At 51.2% G+C, this 26,601-nt stretch overlaps 2 protein-coding genes across 3 annotated transcripts; one reads left to right on the forward strand and one right to left on the reverse strand.

Annotated features, from left to right (window-relative positions):
• On the reverse strand, nucleotides 1–5,455 carry PCED1A (PC-esterase domain containing 1A). 2 transcript variants are annotated; one of them, XM_042931457.1, is made up of 8 exons: nucleotides 5,321–5,455; nucleotides 4,230–4,374; nucleotides 3,637–3,716; nucleotides 3,288–3,526; nucleotides 3,035–3,185; nucleotides 2,670–2,916; nucleotides 732–1,007; nucleotides 1–385 (listed from the first exon to the last, which is right to left on the reverse strand). In XM_042931457.1, exons 2-8 carry the CDS (start codon nucleotides 4,351–4,353, stop codon nucleotides 138–140), a joined length of 1,365 nt encoding a protein of 454 aa, XP_042787391.1. In that variant the 5' UTR covers nucleotides 4,354–4,374; nucleotides 5,321–5,455; the 3' UTR covers nucleotides 1–137. The 2 variants fall into 2 exon arrangements, with proteins under 2 accessions (XP_042787391.1, XP_042787390.1); XM_042931456.1 differs by lacking the exon at nucleotides 5,321–5,455 and adding an exon at nucleotides 4,667–5,082.
• On the forward strand, nucleotides 5,156–25,665 carry VPS16 (VPS16 core subunit of CORVET and HOPS complexes). Its single transcript, XM_042931455.1, has 24 exons — nucleotides 5,156–5,282; nucleotides 18,899–18,987; nucleotides 19,215–19,312; nucleotides 19,394–19,522; nucleotides 19,602–19,746; nucleotides 19,872–19,987; nucleotides 20,086–20,208; nucleotides 20,338–20,393; nucleotides 20,743–20,832; nucleotides 20,939–21,033; nucleotides 21,135–21,211; nucleotides 21,666–21,797; nucleotides 21,913–22,040; nucleotides 22,177–22,212; nucleotides 22,402–22,510; nucleotides 22,679–22,813; nucleotides 22,909–23,017; nucleotides 23,109–23,206; nucleotides 23,290–23,397; nucleotides 23,714–23,791; nucleotides 24,166–24,335; nucleotides 24,418–24,514; nucleotides 25,158–25,261; nucleotides 25,378–25,665. Exons 1-24 carry the CDS (start codon nucleotides 5,230–5,232, stop codon nucleotides 25,520–25,522), a joined length of 2,520 nt encoding a protein of 839 aa, XP_042787389.1. The 5' UTR covers nucleotides 5,156–5,229; the 3' UTR covers nucleotides 25,523–25,665.
• Nucleotides 25,666–26,601: the final 936 nt, after the last annotated feature.

Raw genomic sequence — 26,601 nt, forward strand, 5'->3', positions numbered from 1 at the left:
TTCTTCCATGCCTTTATTTAGTGACAGCAATGGACGAGAACAATGTCAGGCATAACAGACACCCTGACCCAGCACCGGGGGTGGCAAGCAGGCCCTGCAGGGCCATCGGCACATCCAGCCCCAGCCCAAGATCCAGTCTACCCAGGCCATGTCCCCGAATGGGCAGGAGGCTGTCTGTCCAGTTTGTTTGTGTGGATCAGTCTGTCTGAGTGTCTGAGCCGCTGCCTGCAGGGCCCCCCCATCCTCGGCACATGGTAGGGGCTGCTGGGAGCACAGCGTGGCATCCCCCGGTGGACCACTGGGCCCCGGTGCTGACCATGGGGGACAGGGCCAGGGACTGGAGGTGGCAGGGGGCCAGGCACAAAGTTCACTCCAGGGCCACATCCTACAAAAGAACCAGTCATGATCAGAGTGGGCTTGTGGCCAAGGTGAGGCCAGCTCTGCCTTCAGGCAGCTCTGATCCTCCAGGGTGAGCTTCTCGAGGCTTCTGTTTCCCCATCTGCAAAATGGCAATACCACTTCCCCTACCTCCAAACCAGCAAATTGTGACAATCAATGGATTAATTAATGAGTCTACAGACGCTGTTCTAGACCCAGCAGTGACTGAACCCAGTCCTGGGGGCACAAGGAGCTACCCATCTCCTCAGCCCACCTGGGCACAAAAGGCTAGGCTGGGGAAGGTGCGTGGGGAACCTGGGAGAGGTGTGAAGGGAGGCCACGGAGGCACCTACCTAAGTGGGGTGACATCGAGAAGTCTTCTGTTGAATTATAACTGAAGAATTCATGGGCTGGGAAGGGCTGGCCTGGGAAAAAGGGGGTGTCCTGGGGCAGGGGTGGAAACAGGGGAGGCGGCGAGGGCTGAGGAATGGGGTAGGGGAAAGGTATGGGAGGGGGCAGAGGAGAAGGCTGGGGTGGGGGCAAGGCCAGCTGCTCCCCGAAGTCTGGGGGCTGCCCATGGCTCCCCTGGAACGGATGATCCGGCTCTGGCCAGTCCTCAATCCATGGGTCTAGGAATGGGATGGTTGTTTGTTTTAGGCCTGAGAGCCAGTTCGCCCTGAAATCTGGCTGTCCACACTTCTCTTCCCTCCTCTTGGAGAACAGGGCCACCAGGTGAAAGCACCCTCTGCTTCCTACCCAGTCTTCCTCATTCCCTCTCATTTCAGGCCAAGCCCAGAGTACAGTCCTTCTTCCTTACCTTTCTCAAAGTCACGGATCTGCCTTTGCTCTGACTTCCTGCTCCCCTCTAGAGCCTTCTTCCTTTGTATGCCCAGCTCCTGTATCTGTAACTTTTTCCTCTCCCAGCTTCTCCCCACAGACCAATAAATGAGCTTAAGAGGTCTTCCTTCTGGACAACGTGTGTTCTTCCTGTCATTCTCTTGTCCCAGCAGTCCCATGCCTCCCAAATGTCCAAAAGGGGTATTTTGACCATTTTCCATTCCCTCATCAATTGCTTCTGCCTCTTAACCCAACTCCACACCTTCAGCACTTTTCTGACTACAAGCAACCACTTCCTCTTTTCCTGACAGTCACGTGACACAGCCAATAGACTCTGTCCTCCCTGAAAGTGCCTCTGCTCTCTTTTCCTTTTGTTTCCTCCAGCAGCCCCTCTTCCCTTCTACAGCATGGCCCCCGCTCTGCTCTCTCCTTTCACGGTCCACACTCATGCGCTCAGCCGGGCCCTGCTGACTCCAGATCTACTGCACATTTCCCCAGCACCTCAGAGGTCTGCTTGCACCAGACTCACCAATCACATCCTCCCACCCAACTCTTCCTTTTCACATTTCTATTTCTGGAGTTCCAAACCGGGTTCGGAAGACCTGAGCCACCACAAACTAGCCTTACAACCTTTAGAGCATCCCTCTCTTTGCTGAGGATTAGTTCTTCTCATCTAAAAAACAAGGAAACTGAACCATTATGTAATCAAATTCCTAATTCACCTCCCAAGGGGCTCCAACTCCTGGCTACCAAGTCCTACAAGTTCACCTCTATGACATTCCTGGTCTCTCTCTGCCCTCACAACCTATAGTGCTGCTACAAACAGCCTTCTGATATGACTCGTGCCCCCAACTCAACAAACACAATTCTGTAGGTGCTATGTACACAATCGTCCTAGACGCTGGAGCCAAAAAGGATGAGCTGGCAACACGGCAGGAACCTTGCTCTTTGAGGACATGATCCAGGGGGAACGCAGACATGGAAACAATCAGCCACCATGCCCCCTTTGAAGAGCAGGCAGGAACTGAGAGGCTGGTGACACCAACTGAGGGGCTTCTTTGCTTCTGCCACACCACATGATTATCCTTCCTCCACTTCTGTCTTTCCACCCCCCACCCCCATGCCTAGCTAGAAACACCCCCATTTCTTTCCTATTCACCTGTAGGATAGGGGTCTTTTGACCCGCTACCTTACGTGCTCAAAGGTTACATAAGCTCGTTCACCCACACAGAGATTTCTACATGCTAGACCGTACAGAACCAAAGCTCAGATCAGGATGTTGCTCCCGTGATCTCACTCTCCCCACGGGATGAGGAAGGAGCACTCAGGGGCCACAACAGTCCTTCAAGAGGTCCCTACTCCCCCCCGAGTACCTCTGTCCTGTTCTGTTTCTGAGCCCTGTGCTCTGTGAACCCCCTCTGCATCACTATCCTACCCCCTGTGGTAGGGCTCACCAGAAGGATAGTCACGCTGGGGCAGCTCCACACCCCAGGCGTCGGCCACGTGGGTCAGAAGCAAGTGTGAGAGGTGGCGGTGGGCATGCTGGTCCCAGTGGACACCGTCTCGGTGACGGTGCTGTACCGCATGCCGGAAATGAAAGTGGAGGTCCAGGACATCAAAGCAGTGGTCCCCGGCCAGCGTTGCGCTGTAGAAGTTCCCTTCAACCACATCCCGCCGCAGAGACCCTGCCAGGGGCTGGAGCTGAGTAAGAAAGCGTAGCATCTAAGAGCCACACAATGAAGCAGGGTCGGGGAGGGAAGGCCCTCTATCTACCAGTCGGCTGCCTCCTCCCCCAACCTGAAGGGCCCCGGTCACTTGCCTCTGGCAGAAGGAAACCCCCAGTGACGCGCTCCCCCAAGGGCATTGCCATGTTCCACACCAGCAGGCAGGAGTCTGGCAACACCTGGTCCATGCGCACAAACACCCGCTCCAGGTTCTCTCGGTAGCTCTCCATTGAGCAGCGGCCATACCTGTCGGATGGCACACGCAGGGTGGGCGAGGGCAGAGGGTGGAGAGCCTCTGAGCCACACCTCCACCCCCAACCAGTATTTCCCTCTCCCCGCCGCCCCAACCTGGAGAGATCCCAGAGGCAGGAGTTGATGATCACCAGGTCCGGGGCAGGCCCGTATGTCAGCTCCTCCAGGACGCCCTCGAGGTACTCGGAGTAAACGCGGGTGAGGAAGTAGAAGCGCACAAGGTGGTGGCCAGAACCCGAGCAGAACTGGCGGACCTCCCGGTACTGTGTCCCGTTGTGCAGCTCGCCCAGCTGACCCCCAGCCACCAGTTGGTCCTGTTCAAAGCTCAGCTCCCCCTGCCCGCCCCCCCCAACCCAGCTGGTCAGACCCAGGCCAGGGAGGAAGACCCTGCCAGGCCAGGGTCTGTGCCCACCCACCACTGGCATGACTATCGAGCTTCCCTCACCTTGGCTTTCAGCTGAGCAGCTGTGAGCAGGGAGTCCCTCTGGAGCAAGAGCACTAGGTCCTTGTACACAGACCGCTGGACTGCAGGGAGACAGAGATCCTGAGGCTAAGGCAGGCCTCACCCCACCCCAGCTCCTCCTAAGTCCAGGCCTCATCTTCCCAAGGTTAGGGCTGCCCACCACTACCTCTGTGGAGTGTTAACAGAGATAGGAGAAAAGGTAAGGTTAAAAAAATCCTGTATTACCTCCGCCTTCTGGCCACGCACCACCCTCAACTTAGTACACAGCGACCCAAGATCACCTGGCAGAGATAAGTAGACCCAGGAGACAGACAACACAATCTACTGCTCCCATAAAAGGAGTCCCATGGGGGACTGTCAGGGAAAAGAAATACTGAACAAGGACGGGGTAAAAAATTTGACAGGCTACATCTGTCGGGAAACCCGTGGATGGTGTGTGGGAAAATAAAAGAAAACCTACTGGCCTGGAACAGGCTAAGGGTAGAAAGAAATTTGTGATGGAGACAATGGGTCCAGTCATAGGAAACAGACTGAAGGTGCGAGGCTGGGTAGTGTGAACCTAGAAGGGCACTCACTTGAGTCCCCCAAGATGACCACGAACTTGTTGTGTAGCAGCTGCTGGACTTCTGAGGCCTGGAAGTGGACCATGGCGCTTCGCAGCGGGTGGCGTGGCTGCTCGTTGTCCAGACAGAAGACCATGCCGCCGCTGCCAATGACGGGCTGCGGGGAGAGGCCACTAAGCCGCGGCGCGCGTGGGGACTCAGGACAGGTCGGGCCCAGCGCCCGCTAAACGAGAGCTGCGCCGGCCCCTCCAGGGCTGCTCAGGGCTACAGGGGAGAGGTGGCGGCGGCAGAGGGGGACTCATGGTGGCGCGTGCCTCGGTGACACTTGGTACCGGAGTCAGGGGGTCTCTGGCCTGGGCACCGAGGCGCTTCCCGCGCGGCGCCGCCCTGAGCCCCGCCACGTGCCCGCCGCCGCCCCGCGCATGCGCGCGCCCGTTCGTGCCAATTACCGAGTCCCGGGGCTCTGCACCGTTCACCCGCGACCGGGGCAGGCCCGCACACCGCGCGCCTCGCCCACTGAGGGCTCCGGGCCTAGCCTCATGTTCCCGCGCCCCGAGAGGCCGGTCGGTTCTGCACAGCCCGCGCCCGGCAGAACCCGTGCGTCCCGGTTAGCCGTCGGTGCGCAGCCCAGAGCCCAGCGCTCTCCATGCGTGCGTCGCGGCGGCCCCGACGGCGCCTGGAGCTTCGGCGCCCCGGGCGGCGACGTTCACAGCTTCCACTTCCGGTCACCCATGTCCCGCCCTGCGCGACCCCCAGCGCCCGAGGGGACAAGGAGGCGGCGTGGGTAGCCGCGGAGGAGAGCAGGAGCCAGGGCCGGGCCCACCCGGGCGGGCACGAGGCCCGGGTGTGGGCGGGGGCGCGGCGGCGGCCGAGCGCAAGTTGCCCACAGTGGTGATGGCCGTAGCGGCAGCCTCACCACGTGACCCGGACGGGCGGAAGCGGAAGTGCCGGCCCGGAGCCCGCGCCCGGCGGGTGTCTCCTTTGCGCTGCCCAGCAGCCTCTGGCACCAGCCATGGACTGCTACACGGCGAACTGGAACCCGCTCGGGGACTCTGCCTTTTACCGGTGAGCCGCCCCGCCCTCCCGCGCGCGGTCCGGCTTACCCCGCTGGCCCGCCGACTAGAGTCTTCGGGCGGAGCCGGCGGCGCGCGCCCCCGTCACTGTGGGCGCTGGGGTCCGCCCCTCGCCGGCTCTCCCCCGGCGTCCACCACTTAACGCACAGCCGCCTAATGGCCAAGGGGCCGGGCCTTCCCCAGATCCAGGAGGGAAACTGAGGCAAGCACGGCGGTCACAGAAGTAGAGCAGCGTCTAACGCTGAAGCCCCGATATGTCAGCCTCCGGAAGGATGCTCAGATCACGTTGAGGGAGGCGGCCTGCGGGTGATAGCGAGTGTTTAGTCTCCTGCGGCGAAGTGCTGCCAAAGTCAGACTACAGGGGCGCTCCGCGGGAGGCGGGATCGCACGGCTGGCGGGCGGGGTAACAGCAAACCCAGGCTGGGAGAAGGGAGCAAGTCGTTTGTGAATTCAGGAGCAGCGCGAGTGAGGACCCTCAGTTAGGGGTAACCCTCTCCTGGAAGTCGTAGAGTCCTAAACTATTGATATGAAGTGTAAACCGGTCGCATCATTACCCTGATAAGGATTTTTCAATGGCGTCCCTTCTCTGTAGGTTAAAACACAAACTTCTTCTATTGGAACATCTGTAAGTCAGCCTCTGTTTGTCTCCAGCTCCATTTGCTCCTCTCCTACCCAAGTCTTGTATTCGAGTTGCACAGAATTGCAGGACCCCAAAACACCGCCGTGTTTCATGGCTTCCCGATGTTTGCACCAGCTTTCAGTTCCTTCTGTGGGTACTGCCATTGCCCTCTTTATCTCACCGGAGAATTCTTGCTCATCTTTCAGGACTTGGTTCAAGGTTTCTTCCTGAAACCGTCGCTCTTCCAGTCCTAAGTCAGCTGACTTTCTTGGGCTTCATAGGGCCCAGTGTTACTTCTGTTATGAATGGTACAGTAGAGCAATATTTACATAGGTTTCTTATGGTATAAACTAAGTTCCTTGAGGACCAAGACTATGTTTATCTCTTTATGTCCAATGCATTTTTAGAACAATGCCTGCTGTGTAGTAATCCCATAAAGTTTTAAGAATACTTTTGATTGCACCTAAAGGTCAGAAGATACTGCACTGGGGTCGTATTTCAGTACAAAATACCCTGTTGTGTTAGTGAAACTCTATACCATTTTTATTCACATGTTAAAAGTTTTCAGCATAATTTTTGATAACACAAAATGTTAGCTCTTAACACTTTCAAGATGGACAAATGCTTTGTGGCAATTTTTAGAGCTCAGTTGCTTTTGTTGTTTATTTATAATTATTATCTCTTGTAAATATGCATATACAATGTGAAAAAAATGCAGAAACTTAATGAAGAAGCAGTAAAGTCAGTAGGAAATAACAATGATTTCAACTGTTTTTTTTCTTGTGGAGAAGGGATATCATTTGACAGAAGTAGCCATACGACTTAGTGTTTACACATACAGCATACCCTTTTAAAAGTATGAAAACACACATTGTGTGTTTTGAAAATACATATTGCCTACACAGGTTTGTTAAATCCGAGAATGCTGAAGACAAAAGACGTCATTACCACAGAGCTCCTGTTTATCACAAAAAGTCTTAGCCTTGTTGATGCATCAGGAAAGTTTTAAATGAATGTCATTGTTGAGTATGTGCCATAGACATGACCTGTCTGGCTAGCCTCCCCTTACTTGTGCTGTACTGCCAGAAAGGGTAAAGGTCTAAGCCTTTGACTTTTGCTAATGAATGTTGAGCCATTCTCTGTTCTAGACACTGTGTTAAGTATCTGATATGTATTAACTTGTTTGTTTCATGACCCCATGGGGTAGTTATCATTAGCCCCATCTTACTGATGGGGAAACTGAGACGCAGAGCGATTAGGTAGACAGGTTACCCAGCCAGTAAGCGGTGGAGGCAGGCTTTGAATCCAGTCTTTTAGAACCTTTAAATGTGTTAAAGGATAGGGTTTTTTTTGTGTTTTTTTTTTTTTTTTTATGTTTATTTATTTTTGAGAGAAAGAGAGCAGGAGCATGAGCGGGAGTGGGGGAGGGGCAGAGAGAGAGGGAGACACAGAATCGGAAGCAGGCTCCAGGTTCTGAGCTGTCAGCACAGAGCCTCACTCTGGGCTCGAACTCACAAACCCTGAGACCATGAGCTGAGCGAAAGTCAGATGCTTAACCGACTAAGCCACCCAGGTACTCCTTTTGTTTTGTTTTGTTTTGTTTTGTTTTGTTTTGTTTTGTTTTGTTTTGTCTTGTTTTAACAGGAAAATATAACAGCATATTCTAGCTTCACCAGAGTGGAAAATTTTTTTTTAAGTTTACTTAAGTAACCTCTACACCCAATGTGGGGCTCCAACTCATGACCCCAAGTTCAAGAGTCGCATACTCTTGCAATTGAGCCAGCCAGGCTCCCCCAGAGTGGAAATGTTTTAAATGCAACTATTTGGTTTTATTCATATTTGTGCATAGCCTTATGCCAGGATATGTTCCAGTAAGTGAATTAATGATAAACAAGTGGCAGACATTGCCTTTCAAATCCTTTTTACAGGATAGGATTCTTTTGCATTGGAAGTAATGTTTTGGAAAGTTCACTGAATTTGGGAATGCAAGGAGAGGGAATGGTTACTAGTTCCTATGGAGTTCCAGAATTTTAGCCATTTTTATCCTGAAAACCAAACTTGGATTGATCCCGTTGATTAATTTTGCTCAACCCTTTGCCAGGCTTAGTGTGTAAATAAAAGACACTAAAGTGTCTTAGTGTGACCAATAAAAAGACAGACCCTGTCTACTCTCATGGAGCTTATAGCCAGCAGGAGAGACAGTTGATAACCATTAATGACTTAGTATTTGTTTAATCATAATCACCATAAAGAAGAGATATAGGGTCCTAAGAGAGTATATAGAATAGGCTGGAGGTTAGAGGTAAAGAAAACTTTCTGAAGGAAATATAATTCCCCCATCCAGGGGATGAGTAAACATAAGTGCAGGGACTGTGATGAAAAAGAGCATACATATACAAAGGCCCTGAGGCAGGAAAGACTAGGACACCCTCGATCATCTAAACAGAGAGCCAGTGTGGCTGGATTGCCACAGGTGTGTGTGTGTGTGTGTGTGTGTGTGTGTGTGTGTGTGTAACTTCTAGAGGCATTAGGGAGGACAAGTTAGAAGGGGCAAGCAAATATGGAGGCAAGGGAGACTGGTGAGGGGGCTGGAGGAATAGACGAGGGAGAAGTTGATGGTGGCAGTATGGTAGAAATGGAGAAAAAGGGATGCATCAGATATTTAGGGGACAAAATCAAAGGAGATTGTGATAGGTTGCACTCAGTAGGAAGGAGGTAGAGCAAGGAATTGAGGATGATTGGGGTTTTGGCTTAAGATAATGAGAAAGGAAGAGTGAGTTTTGTGCGGAAAGGGTTAGCTTGATTTGGGGCACATTATCTCAGGTACTTTAGAAACATCCCTTATGGTAAAAGAAAGGAGGCAAGATACATTATGTTCTCCTAAAACTCTTCTTAGAAAAGGGCTTGACTATTTTAGTAGGATTGCGGGGGGTGGGGGGGGTGTAACATGTAAACATGAACTTTGAAGATTTTGTCTTTAAGTAATTTCTACACCCAATGTGGGGCTTGAACTTACGCCCCCAAGATCAAGGGTCGCATGCTGTACCAACTGAGCCAGGTGCCCCTAAACACAAACGATTTTAAAAATTGTGGTTAAATATACATAATATAAAATGTCATGCCTTAACCATTCTAAGGTACATTCCAGTAGTAGTAAGTACATTCATGTTGTGCAATGAATCTCCAGAACTTTTTCATCGTGCACAATTGAAACTCTATAACCATTAAACAATAACTCCCCATTTTCCCCCTCCCCCAGCCCTGGTAGCCACCATTCTGGTTTCTTTTCTTTTCTTTTTTTTTAAATGTTTATTTATTCTTGAGACAGAGACAGAGTATGAACAGGGGTGGGGCAGAGAGAGAGGGAGACACAGAATCTGAAGCAGGCTCCAGGCTCTGAGCCGTCAGCACAGAGCCCGACGCGGGGCTCGAACCCACAAACCGCGAGATCATGACCTGAGCTGAAGTCGACGCCCAGCCGACTGAGCCACCCGGGCGCCCTGCCACCATTCTGTTTTCTGTTTCTGTTTCTGTTACTTCCACCTCGTGGCTGTTGTGAATAACGCTGCTAGGAACATGTGTGTGCAGATATCCCTTCGAGACTGTTCTCAGTTCTTTTGGATACTGAATGGAACTGCTGGGTTACATGTAATCCTGTTTATTTTTTTGGGAGGAATTCTCATACTTTTTTCCATGGCAGCTACACCATTTTACATTTCCAACAATGTACAAGAGTTCTTTAGTAGTACTTATTTTTGAGGCAGATTGGAATCGAAGGATTTCAGGGGTGATGGTGGGCTCTCCTTCAGGCCTGAGGATTTTGGAATAAGTAGATTGTTCCCCAAGGCTAGACTTGATGTGCCCCTTCCTCCCCAGTGGTTCAGTAGCCCCGCATGGACCCTTGAGGCAAAGGCTGGAGATCATCTGTTTTCACACAAGGCTCTTCCCACACTGTGGCGGACCATGCTTGGAACTGGGAACTTCCCAGGAGTTCAGCTGCACGGCCACAGGGATTTCTTCAGTGTTTCCTGGAGGGGGCTGGAACTGAGGCTGCAAGAGCTGCTAGGTTCAGTGATTTCCTGGTATTAGAATCCACGGTCTGTTTACTGCTGCTGAGATTTCCCACTTCTGGAACCCGGGAATAGAGGAGAAATATGGGACTGGCCTTCCTCATTAAGGCTGTGGCTGTCCTTATAAAAGTCCATACCCCTCGGCTCTTCTGAGAAGCCGCTCTCCCTGCTGCCTTTCACCTTGCCTATCCATACCCCATGCCACCACCCTGTAGGCACAGCTTGAGTCATCTGACTGTCCCTGAGAAGGCTTCTTCACCTCAAAGCCTTGGGAGGTGGTCCATGTTTTGTTGTTCTTCGCTCCCTGACTCTTAATTCGTGTACCCCGTGGAGGGGCTCTGCCCTCTTCCCAGCTAGGTCTGTGCTGCCGCCAGCCTCCTGAACCACATCCCCCACTGACTGATTGGACAGCTTCCTGGACATCCCAGCTCTTGCGACCTTCCAGGGTGACTTAAGTGGCCACCAGGCTTCATAGTTCCATGAGTTCTTCAAAAGTGACTTTACGTTAGCCACCCTCCACCTGGCGCCTGTGTTCTTCCAGAACTGCTTTCCCTCTGAAACATTCAATTCAGGCAACTCCCTCTGTGACCATGAGCTCCTGTCTTCACTATACTCCGATACCTCCTAATACACCTGTCCTTCAACCTCATCGGGCTCCCCATCCCAGGAACCCTCTGTTCTCTTCGTATCATGTGCAGAGCCCCCTTCTATACACATGCCCCTCCCTGTCCAGCTTGGAGTGCAGCCATAGTCAGTCGTTTCAGTTTCTTGCCTTTTCCCCAACAACTTTGTTCCTTTGTCCTTTGGCTGCATCCGCCTGGCACAGGGGCACCTCCCAGTGCACCAGCCACTCACCATCTCTACCCGTGCCCAGGCTACTGAGTGCTGCCAGGCAGGCCACAGACAGGCAGGGTGGGACTACTGCAAATTGTGCCCACCAGCCTCAAGTGGGCCCTCGCAGTCCTTTTATGTGGGGTCAGCCTACACTCATCACAAGGGCTCTACTTTTCCTTTAAAAAAAATTTTTTTTAATGTTTATTTCTTTTTGAGAGAGAGAGAGCATGAGCAGGGGAGGAGCAGAGAGAGAGAGAGAGAGAGAGAGAGAGAGACAGAATTCAAAGCAGGCTCTGAGCCGTCAGCACAGAGCCCAACGCGGGGCTTGAACCCACGGACCGCGAGATCATGACCGGAACCGAAGTCGGACACTCAACCAACTTAGCCACCCAGGCGCTCCGCTGCTTTTCCTTTTAAAAGATTACACAACAATTCAAATAATTTCGAAATACTGCAAATCATAGTCTTCTTGGCCCCTCTGCCCAACAGCTGACTTCACCTTGTGCTTCCCAGAGAACTCGAAGTCACATAGAAGGGCTAAGACTTCCCCCTACCAAACCTGCCAGCTGTCTTTCCTGACCCAGTGAGATGTGCCTGTCTCCCTGCCTTCCCAGAAACCACGCACCATCCACCCACGGCCTCCCTCAGCCACAGGGCTTCTCCAGCTGTTGTCCAGGACCCCCTGCATCCAGGTCACCTGAGATGCCGGCTACAATGAGCTTCTGTGGCCAAACCTACTCCATTATCTCTGGGGCGGGTACTAGAAATGTGATCTGTATCTCCCCATCCTGACAAAAAATAAACTCCTCCATTCCATAGGTCCCTCCTTCTCACCCCTTCTTTCTTCTCGCCGCTCTAGCCAAAGGTCTAAAGATTGCCATCTGTATTTGGTTCTGTTTTTTTCTCTTCCCACTGACCATTCACTCTGGTCAGACCACCCTATTCTTAGTGACATTCTGTCACTTCAGCGGACGGATCTCAGGCCTCATCTGAACTTTACTCCCTGGAACACTGGTTAGAGATGAATCTTCACTTCTCTCTTGGAAATACAACTTAACCTTTTACTGTGAACATTTTCAAGTGTACAACAAAGTAGAATAGTAGAATGAACACCCAGCACTATCAGTTAGGCTTAAAAATTGTTATGTTACAATATTTGCTTCAGGAATTTGGAAGTTAAATATTTTATGGGCGCCTGAGTAGCTTAGCGGTTAAGCGTCCAACTCTTGGTTTCGGCTCAGGTCATGGTCTCATGGTTGGTAGGTTCAAGCCCCCCATTCAGCTCCATGCGGCAGGGTGGAGCTTGCTTGGGATTCTGTCTCCCTCCCTCTCTCCGCCTCTCCCATGCTTGTTCTCTCTCTCTCTCTCTCTCAAGAGAAATAAACTTTTTTTTTTAAGTTCAAATATACATAAACGTAGTAAAAGTAATTTAGTGGATCTTCATGTACTCATCACCTAGCTTCAATAAGTATCAGCAGTTTGCTATTTTCTTTTCATCTGTCCTCCCCCCACCCTTTTTAATATTTATTTATTTGAGAGAGACAGACAGCGTGAGCAAGGAAGGGGTAGAGATAGACGGAGACACAGAATCTGAAATAGGCTCCAGGCTCTGAGCTGTGAGCACAGAACCCGACCCGGGGCTCAAACTCATGAACTGTGAGATCATGACCTGAGCTGAAGTCAGACACTTAATTGACTAAACCCCCCAGGCATGCGTAGGCACATCTTTTCAATCAAATACTTTTTCTGCTATATTTTAAAATAAATTACAGACATAACTTCAATGTGCATTACTTTTTTTTTTTTTTTTTTTTAATTTTTTTTTTTCAACGTTTTTTATTTATTTTTGGGACAGAGAGAGACAGAGCATGAACGGGGGAGGGGCAGAGAGAGAGGGAGACACAGAATCGGAAACAGGCTCCAGGCTCCGAGCCATCAGCCCAGAGCCTGACGCGGGGCTCGAACTCACGGACCGCGAGATCGTGACCTGGCTGAAGTCGGACGCTTAACCGACTGCGCCATCCAGGCGCCCCAATGTGCATTACTTTTTAAAAAATGACAATTTTTTTTCCTGTGAAAATGCAGTCTTTTCTATGAAACTGCAATACTATTTCACACCTAACAAAGTTAACATTTAAAATCATCTAACAACCAGTCCCTATTCAGACTTACCCAATTGGCTTCAAAGTGTCTTTTTATGTTTTTTTTTATTAAAAAAAAATTTTTTTTATGTTTTTATTTTATTTTTGAGAGAGACAGAGACAGAATGTGAGTAGGGGAGGAGCAGAGAGAGAGGGAGACACAGAATCCAAAGCAGTCTCCAGGCTCTGAGCTGTCAGCACAGAGCCCAACATGGGGCTCAAACTCACAAACTGCGAGATCATGACCTGAGCCGAAGTTGGATGCTCAACTGAGCCACCCACGTGCCCCCAAAGTGTCTTTTTATAACCAGTTCAAATCAAGGCCTAAACTAGACTTACTCGTTTGCTTACCTGTCTTAATTAAGTCTTTCATAAACTTGACTATTGTTATCCCCACTCCCACCCTTACCTTTTGTTTTTCATGACATTGACTGTTTAATAGACCATTGGTTTTATCTGGATTTGTCCCATTACTTCTTTGTGGTGCCTTTGAACTTGAACTGTGTAATCTATCGTAGTCTGAATTTCCTGAAACTGTGTTGTAGATCTAGAGGCTTGAATAGATTCAGGTTGAACATTTTGGACAAAAACATTTCATGGGTGATGCTGTGGTGTTTATGCTGCATGAAATCTGGAGGCATCATTACATCAGATTGTCCACTCTGAGGGAAGTTGATTGACCAGTGGGTTTGGCTGCTGATGGCCACCCCCTCCCTTGCAAAGTCATACATAATCAGCTTGCAGGCTGGTCCCCCCAGGAATGGTGCCATATTGGGATCAGATATTAGTCTCTGCTATTGGCAGAGAGATTAGCCACTCAACAGTAGTGTTAGGCCAGGTCAGCCTTGGGTAGGGAGGCTCCCAAGACATCTACCCCAAGTGAGGTTATCATAGGGTTTTCAAGCAGCCAAAGGCTAGTCTCCTTGGACATAGGAAGGCAACCTACTTCCATTGTTTGCAGGTTTCAGGATCCAATTCTTTTCCTCATAAGAGCCATTAATTCTCACACGAGAAATGGTATGTTGGTGATTTAACAACCCACACAATTAAATTTTGTGTTTGATTTTTAGCAGTAAGAGGCGGTGTGGCCACAAGAAAGAAGAGATTCTGTTAGGGCTGTAATGGAAGCTTTCTGCTTCTCAGACCATGACTTGAGCTGAAAGTTAATGAGCACAAACTTGTCGTTTTCTCTTTGTAAATGTCCAAGTGCACTCAAAATAATCTGTCCCAATCCCCAGCCCTTACAATCACCATTACTGCCATACATTCGAGCCCAGAAGTCACCCCAAGGTGCATGTTTGACTTGGCATTTCACCACAGTAAACCGCAGGCTTGATTAATTGTGGTGCCACTTCATGCAGTAGGTGACTAGCATTTGTTTCCCTTTGCCGGGAAAAAACACTCAGCACTGCCCTCAAGCCCAAGCGCACAACCAAACCAATCCCCAAATCGCATCTTTAGGAGTCTGTCTTCTGCCACCACTCCCTGCACCAGGTTTATAGCAGTTTGGGTCCAGTTGGGAGACTTAAACTGAGAGAGTTTAATAAACATGAAGAATTATTAAACTGATAAAAGAGTAAGTATAAGGTAAAAGAAAGTTTTGTGTGAATCACCCAGGGCTGAGGGAGAGTACCCAAAGAATGACAAACTTGGAAGGGAATCTCCTCCCCAGGCTGGAATTCAGATCTTGCTGGAGAAAATAAAAATTGCAGCTCACTGGAGAGTAAAGTTCACTGGTTTGCCCGGACCAGAGCTGGTCCCCGGTTGCTGGGCAAGCAAGAAGCAGCCCTCTGGAGTTCAGAAGGTAGGGGGACACAGGCGAGCTGCGGCTGGTGGCCAAGGGGGTGGGCATGGAATGGAATGGTGGTAATGGTGTAGAGAGGCAGCCAGGAGCACATGGTGTCTGTAAGCTGAGCCACAAGCAGTGGTTGGGTGCACAGGTGTGTGGAGGGGGTCGGTGGAAACCTAAGGGCACAGGCAGGGTAGCCAGTGGACAGGCAGGCATCTTGGCAGCAGAGGAAGTAGAGCCTGGTATGGGCAGGAGTCTAGGAGTGTGGTGTCTGGACCAGGGAGCCACGGGAAGGTGATTCCGGGTGAACTCCAACTGGAAGCAGTCAGGAGAGCCCGGTCCGCATCCCTCCAAGCGCCCTCTACTGAGAAAGGTTAAGATCACACTGTGGAGGAGAAATGCATAAAGACACGCTGTCTGTTCTCACAGAACAGTGTCGGAGGGTGATTTTGGAGCTACGAGGCAATAAATTGATAACTGGCGTGGTAGGTCTGTGTGAACATCTATTTTCCCATCAGATTTTCATGGAATGATTTTAGTAACAAAATGTCAAAAAATGCACATGGGTTATCAGAAATTCAAATAATGCAAAAGTCTAAAAGTTGGCAGTCCCCCAACATCCCTCCTTCATTCACCACCCTCCCCACAGGTACCCACTATCTCTGGCTGAATTCAGCTCCATGTCTCTGAGCATTTTTCCATGTGTTTACACACCTACATATAATTATATGTAAATATGCTTGTCAAAAGTATGTGCTCAGTTTTTGTATAAAATAAATGGGTTAACATGGTTCCTACTGAGCTGCACCTTTTGTTGGTATTTAACAGGACATCTAGAAATCATTCATGTCAGTACACAGACTCAGCTTATTAATGGCCACATAATATTCCTCAGAATGGGCATCCCATAGTTTATTTAACCGGCACTGTACTGAAGGGGGTTTTTCTAGGATTTGGGGGAGAACTAAAAGGTCACTTGACTCTTACATATTTTTAATATACAGAATTTTTTTAAGTTTATTTATTTATTTATTTTTTTGAGAGAGAGAGAGAGAGAGAGTGTGAGGTGAAGAGGGGCAGAGAGAGAGGGAGACACAGAATCCAAAATAGGCTCCAGGCTCTGAGCTGTCAGCACAGAGCCCGACGCGAGGCTCGAACCCACGGACCGTGAGATCATGACCTGAGTTGAAGTCGGACGCTTAACCGACTGAGCCACCCAATATACAGAATTTTAATTTTTATGTAATAAAATCTTTTTTTCCCTTGATAATTTCTAGGTTTTCTGTCTTGCTCTGAAAGACTTTGCCATAGTTCACATTATAAAAATATTAGCTCATATTTTCTCAAGGTTTTTGTGTTTAGTTTTTAAATATTTTCACATAAAATAGTATGATTATAGCTCTTGACCATTTTTATTTTCTTTTGGTTTTATGTTCATTTTTGAAAATGACTCAGAGCCTTTTGTATTTTTAAGAAAAGTACCTCTTTTCCACATGTCACAGACATTTTCGAAAATCCCTTATCGTTGTTTGTCTTCATAGTTTGTCTTCAGTGGATTTTTTTAAATCTATGAAAGTTTTTTAATGTTAATCATTTTAATAAATAACCATTCAAGTGATTTAAAAACTCAAAGTCCCTTTCCCATCCCTGTCCCTATTCAACTGGATTCCACCCCGTCACCTACCAGTAACCAGTTACTAGATTCTTAGAAATCTTTCCAGAATCTTTTTCTTCAAATGGAAGCAAATACAAAGCACATGTATTGTTTTACCCCTTTTTATATAGAAGTTTACAAAAGTCCATTTTTATTTAGACTCATTTGTTGTTCTTTTTTTGTGACTTCTGGGTTATGTATCATGCTTAGAAATTGTTTCTATTTTGAGAATGTGAAAATAACCAAGATTTGTTCTGATACGGCTTTATTTTTTTTAACATTCAAAGTTTGAATTCCATCTGGAAAATATTTTATTGTAGAGATTAAGTAATGAAATAGCGTTCATGGAAATTCTTTCCATATGGCCCATTGTCTCATTTCAAGTATCAATTTGCAACAATTTGAAATGACATCTCTAGTAATGCTAGTAATGCTCAATTCCCAGTTCTTTTTCTGGACTCTTTTCTCTTCCATCAATCTATTTGCTTATTCCTGTGCCAAAACAACAGTTTTAATCAACTTTAGTTTTATATACTGTATTTGATATTTGGTATATGTCTGTTGTTTTATTTTCAAAATATTTTTAGATATTTTCCAACATTTTCTGTTTAAGATATTTTTTTTTTCTGCAAATGAGTTTTGGAATCAGTTTGCTCTTCTAGTACCCCCCCCCCCAAATTGGGAGAATTTTTATTGGAATTCTTGTGTACTCATAGATCATTTTGGGATGTTTCGTCATGTCTTCTGTGTCCTTTGATTTTTTTTCTTTCAAATTTTTATTTAAATTACAGTTCATTAACATACAGTGTAATGTTAGTTTCAGATGTAGAATTTAGTGATTGATTACATACACACAACACCTGGTGCTCATCACAGAAGGGGCCTCTGTAATGCCCACCACCTATTTAACCCATCCCCCTGCCCACCTCCCCTCCAGTAACCCTAAGTTTGTCCTCTGTAGTTAGGAGTATTATTTCCTTGTTTGCCTCTCTTTTTTCCCCCCCTATGATTTTATTTTGTAAAAATGTTTGTTAGGTTTATTCTTGCCTATTGTCATTTTATTGCTGTCATGATTAGGATCTTTTAGAGTTATATTTCTAATTGATTCTTGCTATGGTATAGAAAAGTTATTGGTATAGAAAATATGTAGGTTTTTGTTGATTGCCGTACTGAGCTCTTTTGTTCATTCTCCCATAGACTACTTTGGATTTTCTTTCTTTTTTTTTTTTTTTTTTTTGAGAGAGAGAGGGCACAAGTGATTGAGGGGCAGAGAGAGAGAGAGAGAGAGAATCCCATGAGGGGCAGAGAGAGACAGAGGGGCTGGAAGAGAAAGAGAAACATGACTCACCCAAAGCCGGGCTCGTTTTTTACCCGAAGTGGGGCTTGTGTTTACCTGAAGCGGAGCTCGAGTCATCTGATGCAGGACTCGAACTCATGAACTGGGAGATCATGACCTGAGCCGAAGTCAGATGCTTAACCAACTGAGCCACCCAAGCGTCCTGCTTTGGATTTTCTAAGTAGACAATCACATTATTTGTGAATAGAGCAAACTCACTCCTTCTCCAAAATAAAAACTTCTTTTTTTTCTTAAATTATTTTGGCTAGAACCCCGAAAAGAATGTCAAATAGAAGGTAATGGTAGGCATCTTTCTGATTCTTATCAGGACGACTCCTGAAATGATACTGGAGGAAACACTCCCCTTAAATACTGCTTTCTCTTCGTTTTCTGGGATAGTGCTCGTTCCTTCTCTGTCCCCTTGTCTCCACCTTGAGCCATCAAATGACGGCATGTGTCAGGTGTCCCACGCTGTCTTCACACAGTGTGCACTCTCTTGGAGATCCACATGTCTCAGATTGCAGCCATCTCATGCGGGCTTGTGATTTTTGTTACCTTGCATAAGCTGAGCGTTCAGAGATTGACATCTACCCAGGACTCTGTCCCCAGCTCTGGACTCACCGAAGAGCTCTTCTTGGATTTCTCTCAGCCACTGCTAACTCAATGCCTCTAAAACGGAGTTCATTATCAGCCAGTGTTGAGCTGGACCCCTGGCTATAAAGCCCACAACCTGATTTGGTGTTAAGAACCAGACATAGAGGAAAGTCTGCCTGCCCTGAGAGACCCTCTCAGAGGGTCTTATTTCCTGCTGATGCAGGCACAAAGCCAGCCCACCCCACCCTGGCCCTACCTTAGTTTGTACCTACCTAGTCCTACCTGGATATTGGCTGCACAGCCAGCCTCCTGTGCCAGGAGCTCCTGCCATCCTTGGACGGGAGAATCACATCCTGCACTGCCAGCACCGTCTGCTCCCTCACCTGCCGTCCCTATGCAACTAGTGGTCAGGGGCCCTAGATGTTTCTGGTCATCACCCTCTCCCACCTGTGGGGGGCCTCGACTGCCTTGTGAAGGGCGAATGGAGGTTTTAGGGGTTCTTCTGGGGCTCACTCCCATCTGGAGGCAGGGTCATGAGGAGGCTAATCTCTGCTTGCCTCTGCACGGGCAGGAAATATGAGCTGTACAGCATGGACTGGGACCTGAAGGAGGAACTCAGGGATTGCCTGGTAGCTGCTGCGCCCTATGGGGGCCCCATTGGTATGTCACCCGTCTGCCACTGCCTGCTCCGGGACAACAGGGTGGACTCAAGGTCCATGATTCTCGGGGGCCTTGCTGTCGGGTGGTTCTTGCTGATGTGTGCCACTCCGATTCCCCCCCCACCTCTCACCCCCTACTGAGATGCTTTAAATTGTGGTTCTCCTGAAGCCTGCTTCATATGGGGTGGGCCTGGGGACCTGGACAGAAAATCTCTTCGTAAACGACAGCACTGTTGAGGAACCCGTGGCGGAAGGAGAAGGCTGCCAGCGTACGGCCAGTGCTTGAGATCTATTCTGCTTCCGGCCTGCCTCTGGCCAGTCTGCTGGTGAGCATGCCTGACCCACCTTGGGGCTCGGCTGGGTCCGTGCCCCAAGGACAGCCTCAGGAACCTCCCTCTCCTCTGCAGTGGAAGAGTGGGCCCGTGGTGTCCCTAGGCTGGTCAGCTGAAGAGGAGCTGCTCTGCGTGCAGGAGGATGGTGGAGTGCTGGTGTACGGGCTTCACGGTGACTTCCGGAGACACTTCAGCATGGGCAATGTAGGGGCCACAGGGGGCTGGGGAAAGGGATGCAGTCCGTGACTCTGTGGCCCCCTCAACCCTCGGCCCCTCTCCCCAGGAGGTGCTCCAGAACCGGGTTCTGGACGCCCGGATCTTCCATACTGAGTTTGGTTCAGGGGTGGCCATCCTCACCGGGGCCCACCGCTTTACTCTCAGTGCCAATGTCAGTGACCTCAAACTCCGCCGGATGCCAGAGGTGCCAGGTGAGCCCTGACATCCCCAAGACAGCCATTCAGTGCCTACAGATGTGCCTCCAGACTGTGGGGCCAACAGAGGCGGAGGCTGTGGGCTCTGGTCATCCTGAAGCCGTCCTCTTCCCCGGCCACAGGTCTGCAGGGTGCACCTTCGTGCTGGACCGCCCTCTGCCAGGACCGAGTTGCACACATTCTTCTGGCTGTGGGGCCTGATCTTTACCTCCTGGACCAGTCCGCCTGCTCCGCAGTGGTGAGGGCCCCGGCAGGGGAGTGAAATGGAAGGGGTGAGGGAGGCGGGGGGGAAGCTCGGAAAAATCAACATCTGGTGTCCCCCCTCGCCTGCCCCAGACACCCTCTGGCCTGGCGCCAGGAGTGAGCAGCTTCCTGCAGATGGCTGTCTCCTTCACCTACCGACACCTGGCACTCTTCACGGACACAGGCTACATCTGGATGGGGACAGCATCACTCAAGGTGTGATCCTGGGATGACACGGGGCACTGTGCCTTGTCCAGGAGCGATCTGTTAGGGGCAGGGGTGGGGCTTTTTAACCAGACTGGTAACTACTGAGACAAGGCCATGGTGTTCCCTGTGCCCTTTCAGGAGAAGCTGTGTGAGTTCAACTGTAACATCCGGGCCCCCCCGAAGCAGATGGTCTGGTGAGGATGGGGGTGTTATGCTGGGGGTGGGCACAACCTCGTTTCCTGGAACACCTGGATTCATCCTGTCCACTGGCCATGCCAGGTGGAGCTTGCATCTTGTCTTCTCTGCCACTGCATACTTGAGGGAAACCCCTGCCCCCGCTGTGGGCCCCAGATGCCCCTGGGAGCTGACAGCACAGGGGTAGAGGGAAGCAGATGTCAATCGGAACGGGATAAGGGGTAGCACGTATGTGCAGGGCTCTACCAAGGCAAAGTGGTGTAAGCAGTGATGTGGGAGAATGGGAGATGTGGCTGTGCTGGCTGGCGGTGTCCTGTGTGTCCCAGATGTGTGTGATGCTGCCCACAGGTGCAGCCGCCCTCGCAGCAAAGAGAGGGCCGTTGTGGTGGCCTGGGAGAGGCGGCTAATGGTGGTGGGTGATGCGCCCGAGAGCATCCAGTATCCTTGGAGGACTGCCTGGGGGCGGGGGTGGGAGGGAAAGAGAGGGAGGTTCACCTACCTCGCCCCATTTCTGGGTGCTGTTGGGAACCTTGACCAAGCTCAGGTTTGTGCTGGACGAAGACTCCTATTTGGTTCCTGAGCTGGATGGGGTCCGCATCTTCTCTCGTAGCACCCACGAGTTCCTACATGAGGTTCCAGGTGAGGCCCTCACAAGGGCACCATGTGACCCAAGGCAGGATCAGGTCATCGAGTGCTGAGGATTCCCTGCCCCACTAACCCGCACCATCTCCCTCCCCTAGTGGCCAGCGAGGAGATCTTCAAAATTGCCTCGATGGCCCCTGGAGCACTGTTGTTGGAGGCCCAGAAAGAGTATGAGGTAAAGCCCTGGGCTTCTCCCTGGGCCCCAGGATGTTCTCCTTTCCCTTCTTAATTGGCTCAGCCCTGTGCCCCTGGCTGGGCATGGTGGACTCAGCCAGGTGCCACTTGTCAAGAGAAGAGTCCGGGCTGGACACTGGGCTGGAGAGAGTCAGCTCAGGTGCACTGGAGTGTCCTCCGTGTGGTGATGGGGAGGCGCAGGGAGCCCTTACTCACCTCAGCCCAGGCACAAGTCAGTGTTACTATCCGGGCCCCTCGCTGGCAGTTGTGGGCTGATAACGGGGGGGAGGTATGGGCACCTCAGGTGGACTGCGGGCTGAAGGGGTTTGGGCTTTGGCCTCTGCAGCCCCTCCAAACCAGCCCATGTGAAGCACAGTCCGGAGGGACGGGGGACCAGACACGGGGTGTTCTCTGTCATGGCACTCCATCCCTGGTACCCTTCCCCCACCCCCCAGAAAGAGAGCCAGAAGGCAGACGAGTACCTACGGGAGATCCAGGAGCTGGGGCAGCTGACCCAGGCCGTGCAGCAGTGCATCGAGGCCGCGGGACATGAGCACCGGCCAGACATGCAGAAGAGCCTGCTCAGGGTTGGCCTGGACAGCGGGGCTGCTGGGGGGCTGGTGCTGGGCAGGGGGTGTGCTGGCAGGAGGGGTGTGTGTGTGTGGGGGTGGGTAAGACCTCTTGACCTCTGGCTCTTCTCAGGCGGCCTCCTTTGGGAAGTGTTTCCTCGACAGATTTCCACCTGACAGCTTCGTGCGCATGTGTCAGGACCTGCGTGTGCTCAATGCCATTCGGGACTATCACATCGGGATCCCCCTCACTTATAGCCAGTATCCTCAGGCGAGCTACAAGGATGTTTACAGCCAGTGGTGGTAGGCGAAGGGGGAGGGACTGAAGATGCTTCCTGAAAGTCCTTGGCAAATAGGGCTTATCCCCCAGCTGGATCCTTAACCAAGTAATTTACAGATATAAGCAACTCACCATCCAGGTGCTGCTGGACAGGTACAGCAAACCCCAGGATTCTGGGAGGAGGGCTGTATGTGGGCAGGCGTCACAGCCCCTGCTGGATTCTTGTGGTCACTGTTCCTCACCTGTTTCTCTGGGATCTGGGAGGCCTGAGTTACAGGCTGGGGTCAGGCTGCCCTCTCTATCCCACCTCACTCTTGTACCCTTTACCCCCTCGCCTGCCAGGCTTGTGTTGCGAAGGCTTTACCCCCTGGCGATCCAGATTTGTGAGTACCTGCGCCTTCCTGAAGTGCAGGGTGTCAGCAGGATCCTGGCCCACTGGGCCTGCTACAAGGTGAAGATATAGGGTGGGGTTCAAGGGCATATAGGGGATTCCAGGCCCTGGTGAGGTATAGGAAATATGAAATGTAGAGCTGAAGGAGTAGATCGTGATAGAGGGCAAGTGGGGGTGTAGGGTGAAGGGTGAGATCTAGGTGTATGTGACCACTCCCTCTATCTGCAGGTGCAACAGAAGGACGTGTCCGACGAGGATGTTGCTCGGGCCATTAACCAGAAGCTGGGGGACACGCCTGGCGTCTCTTACTCTGACATTGCTGCGCGGGCCTATGGCTGTGGCCGCACAGAGCTGGCCATCAAGGTGTGGGCGCCCAGCCCTGTCCAGATGCTCTGACATTGGTATTAGAGGCCACCAGGCCAGCTCCTTCTCTCTGTGCCTGTCTCCCCACCCCACAGCTGCTGGAGTATGAGCCACGCTCTGGGGAGCAGGTACCCCTTCTCCTAAAGATGAAGAGGAGCAAACTGGCGCTGAGCAAGGCCATTGAGAGTGGGGACACTGATCTGGGTGAGCAGGGTTTGGAGGAGGGCCAGGCTGGGGCCCCTGGGCTAAGCAAGGGGCCAGGCTGGAGTCCCTACATCACCTTATTGTCTTTTAGTGTTCACGGTGTTGCTGCACCTGAAGAATGAGCTAAATCGAGGAGATTTTTTCATGACTCTTCGGAACCAGCCCATGGCCCTGAGTTTGTACCGACAGGTGCGCCCTGGGCAGGGGTGGGGCTGGAGCCTCCTGAGCCCCTGAGTTGGCCTTGCTGACTGCCTGCCTGTCCATGGCCCCAGTTCTGTAAACATCAGGAGCTAGAGACGCTGAAGGACCTCTACAATCAGGATGACAACCACCAGGAGCTGGGCAGCTTCCACATCCGAGCCAGCTATGCTGCAGAGGAGGTCTGAGGTCCACGGCCGGGTGGGGCCCGTGGGCTGGGCTGTCGGTCAGGTTCCTTCTCCAGGGATCTAGGCCTCCTGGTACATGCCCCATCTGGTCCTTCTGCTGCGGGAGATTCTGGGAAGACGTGAGGCCAGGATGGTGGTTGGTCCCAGAGGAGCTAGCCTCCCCCCTGGGGACACCAGAGTGGTGCACCCAGAGGGTAAGGCTGGCCCTGGCAACCCTGGGCACAGGGACCGGGGAGAGAAGTGTACCCCGAATGAGGATGGCTGATTTCCTTTGTGCTGTGAGCTCAGGCTTCCCTTCTTGTGGCTGTAGCGTATCGAGGGGCGGGTTGCAGCTTTGCAGACAGCAGCTGACGCCTTCTACAAAGCCAAGAACGAGTTCGCAGCCAAGGTTTGGCTTTCTTTCTTTCTTTCTTTCTTTCTTTCTTTTCTTTCTTTCTTTCTTTCTTTCTTTCTTTATGTTTATTTGTTTGTTTTTCAGAGAGAGGGGGAGAGGGAGAGAGGGAGCCTGTGCCAGCAGGGGAGGGGCAGAGAGAGAAACAGAGAATCCCCAGCAGGCTCCGCACTGCCAGTGCAGAGGCTGATGCAGGGCTCAGCCTCTGAACTGTGAGATCATGAGCTGAACCAAAATCATGAGTCGGATGCTTAACCAACTGAGCCACCCAGGCTCCCCCTCATTCCTCTTTTCTAAGAACCCCCTCTCCTCCTCTCCCGGTCTTTCCTCCTTGTCCCTGTCATCCCCATCCTGCCTCATCTCCATCCCAGGCCACAGAGGATCAAATGAGGCTCCTACGGCTGCAGCGACGCCTAGAAGATGAGTTGGGGGGCCGGTTCCTGGACTTGTCTCTACACGACACGGTCACTACCCTCATCCTTGGAGGCCACAACAAGCGCGCAGAGCAGCTGGCACGTGACTTCCGCATTCCTGACAAGAGGTGGGTTAGGGCAGCCGGCTGCAGATGGGTCCTGGGACCACCTGCCCATCCTGCGATACCTTCAAGCCCAGCTTCCCCGCAGGCTCTGGTGGCTGAAGCTGACTGCCCTGGCCGATCTGGAAGACTGGGAGGAGCTAGAGAAGTTTTCAAAGAGCAAGAAATCACCCATTGGCTACCTGGTGAGACACGGGCCGTCCCTGTGCCCCACCTTCAGGCAGGGTAGTCCTGGGGAGAGAACCAGGCCCAGAGATAGGCAAGCAGATGGCCCATTCATGCATCTGTTCAGCTGTCCCACGTAGTTAGCAGGTGCTTCCCGTGTCTGCACACTTGTGGGCCAGATCTGTGAGAGAGCAGGCTGTTAGGCCGCAGATGTTGGTGAGAGAAGGAATGAACTGCTTTCTCCAAGGAGGCCTAAAGGGGAAGGTCTTGTTTGAGTAGGGGGTGGAGGGGCACTGGGAGGGCATGTGCGGGAGGCAGTTGGAGGACACCGAGGAGGTTTGTTTTCTGTGGCAGGTGGATCAGTAGGTGGGATAAGGGCAGCCATGAGAGAAAACACAGGCCCCGAGAAGTCAAGAGACTTCTATTGTGAGAGGGTGGCAGCAGATGGTGGAGCCTCAAGGCACTAACAGATCTGTGGTTTAGGTGGTTTCTGCCCTGAGAATGTTGAGATCACAACTGTTGGACATGTCAGGGAGGGGGTGGGATGGGGTTATATATACTGAAGGATATATGAAATGCATAGGGGCAGTGTGCCCTTTGGACTTTTGCTCATAAGAGAGAGGATCTGACATACCTTCTCTTTCCACCCCTTCCTCTCTTAAGCCCTTTGTTGAGATCTGCATGAAGCAACACAACAAATATGAGGCCAAGAAGTATGCCTCCCGTGTGGGTCCGGAGCAGAAGGTCAAGGCCTTGCTTCTCGTTGGGTGTGTCATCTGAGAGCCCTGTGGGTGCTGGGTGGCTGAGCCAGTGGGCTGATGAGGGGCATGGTTTGTGCCCTTGGGCAGACAGACACCATCTCCTCTCCTGCTCACAACCACAGGGATGTGGCTCAGGCCGCAGATGTGGCCATCGAGCACAGGAACGAAGCAGAGCTGAGCCTTGTATTATCCCACTGCACTGGAGCCACAGATGGGGCCACGGCCGACAAAATTCAGCGGGCTAGGGCACAAGCCCAGAAGAAGTGAGGGGCTCACCCCACACATCTCCTTGAGCTCTAGCCTTGGCCGAAGCGTCACTGCGCATCCAGCTTCTCCCCCAGAGCTAAGCGGAGGAGCTGGGGTGGGGTCGGAGCCAGGGGTCTGGATGTAAATAAAGTTGGGACATTTTAGAGTGCTTGTCGTATGCAGTCCAGCCTAAGCAAAAGCATGCTGGAGGCAGAACCATCCAGGTACCTCAGCAGAACTCTATGTGTTTGATTATTTTGGGGCTGAAGGGGGAGCTGCTCAGCAACATTTACAAGAGACTTGCCCCTCTCCACTATTACAGAAGGAAGCCCCCCTCAAGCTCACAGCCCTTAGGAAGCTTACAGGGGGCTGTGCAAAACTCAAGCAGCAGCTCATCAAGAGCCGCACTGAAAAGCATTATACACATACACATAAGAACCATGCCAAACACTTCACCATTGCTATTTCCTTTATTCCACAAGACCGCCCTATGAGATAGGTAACATCACCCCCTTTTACAAAAGAGGAAATTGCGGACCGAGGAGGTTTGGTAACAGTGAGTATGTGGCAAAACTGGGATCTGAAACCAGGTTGTGCTTTTGGGGGTCTCAGGGCTTCTCCTTGGCTATTGTGGTGACAGAGGAAGGACGACTAAAATCAGTCCCTCTGAGCAGAGGAGTCTGAGGCAAGGCCCCCGTTTGCACTACAGTAAGGGTTGGAGGACTGCTAAGCGTGTGGCCGGCGTGTTCAAGGGTTAGAGGAGAAGCTTCCACAAACCTGCCCACCTCCCCGTGGCGAGCAACTCCTGAGTAGTCTCTGGGCTGAAGACAAAAGAAGGACGGAAGATCTCAATTCTGCCAAGGAAGAACCACAAACTGGAGTCCCCTGACTCTCCCCTACCCAAAATAGAAGCTTCATCCCCATCTGTAGGAGCCCTTCTTGGCCCTCCAGACCCCATCTCTGGCCTCCAGTTTGCACTCCAGTTACCTTGGCTTCATGCCCTTGTGCCCCCACCCAACACTGAGGGCATTTCCTTTTCCTCTTGTTGCGCCCTTAGTCTAGGAGAAGGACAAAGAAGGAGACCAAAGCCCAGAGGGAGG

This window comes from Panthera leo, chromosome A3 (genome assembly GCF_018350215.1).
Source record: "Panthera leo isolate Ple1 chromosome A3, P.leo_Ple1_pat1.1, whole genome shotgun sequence".
Taxonomy (NCBI): domain Eukaryota; kingdom Metazoa; phylum Chordata; class Mammalia; order Carnivora; family Felidae; genus Panthera; species Panthera leo.

Coding starts and splice junctions, on each gene's coding strand:
- PCED1A (XM_042931457.1), bottom strand. CDS start 4,353: ATGGTCTTCTGTCTGGACAACGAGCAGCCACGCCACCCGCTGCGAAGC. Junction 2,917..3,034: donor GGGGTTTCCTTCTGCCAGAG/GCAAGTGACCGG, acceptor TTTCTTACTCAG/CTCCAGCCCCTGGCAGGGTC. Junction 1,008..2,669: donor CCAGCGTGACTATCCTTCTG/GTGAGCCCTACC, acceptor TCCCATTCCTAG/ACCCATGGATTGAGGACTGG.
- VPS16 (XM_042931455.1), top strand. CDS start 5,230: ATGGACTGCTACACGGCGAACTGGAACCCGCTCGGGGACTCTGCCTTT. Junction 19,747..19,871: donor CCGGATGCCAGAGGTGCCAG/GTGAGCCCTGAC, acceptor CCCCGGCCACAG/GTCTGCAGGGTGCACCTTCG. Junction 22,041..22,176: donor ATCCCCCTCACTTATAGCCA/GTATCCTCAGGC, acceptor AGTAATTTACAG/ATATAAGCAACTCACCATCC.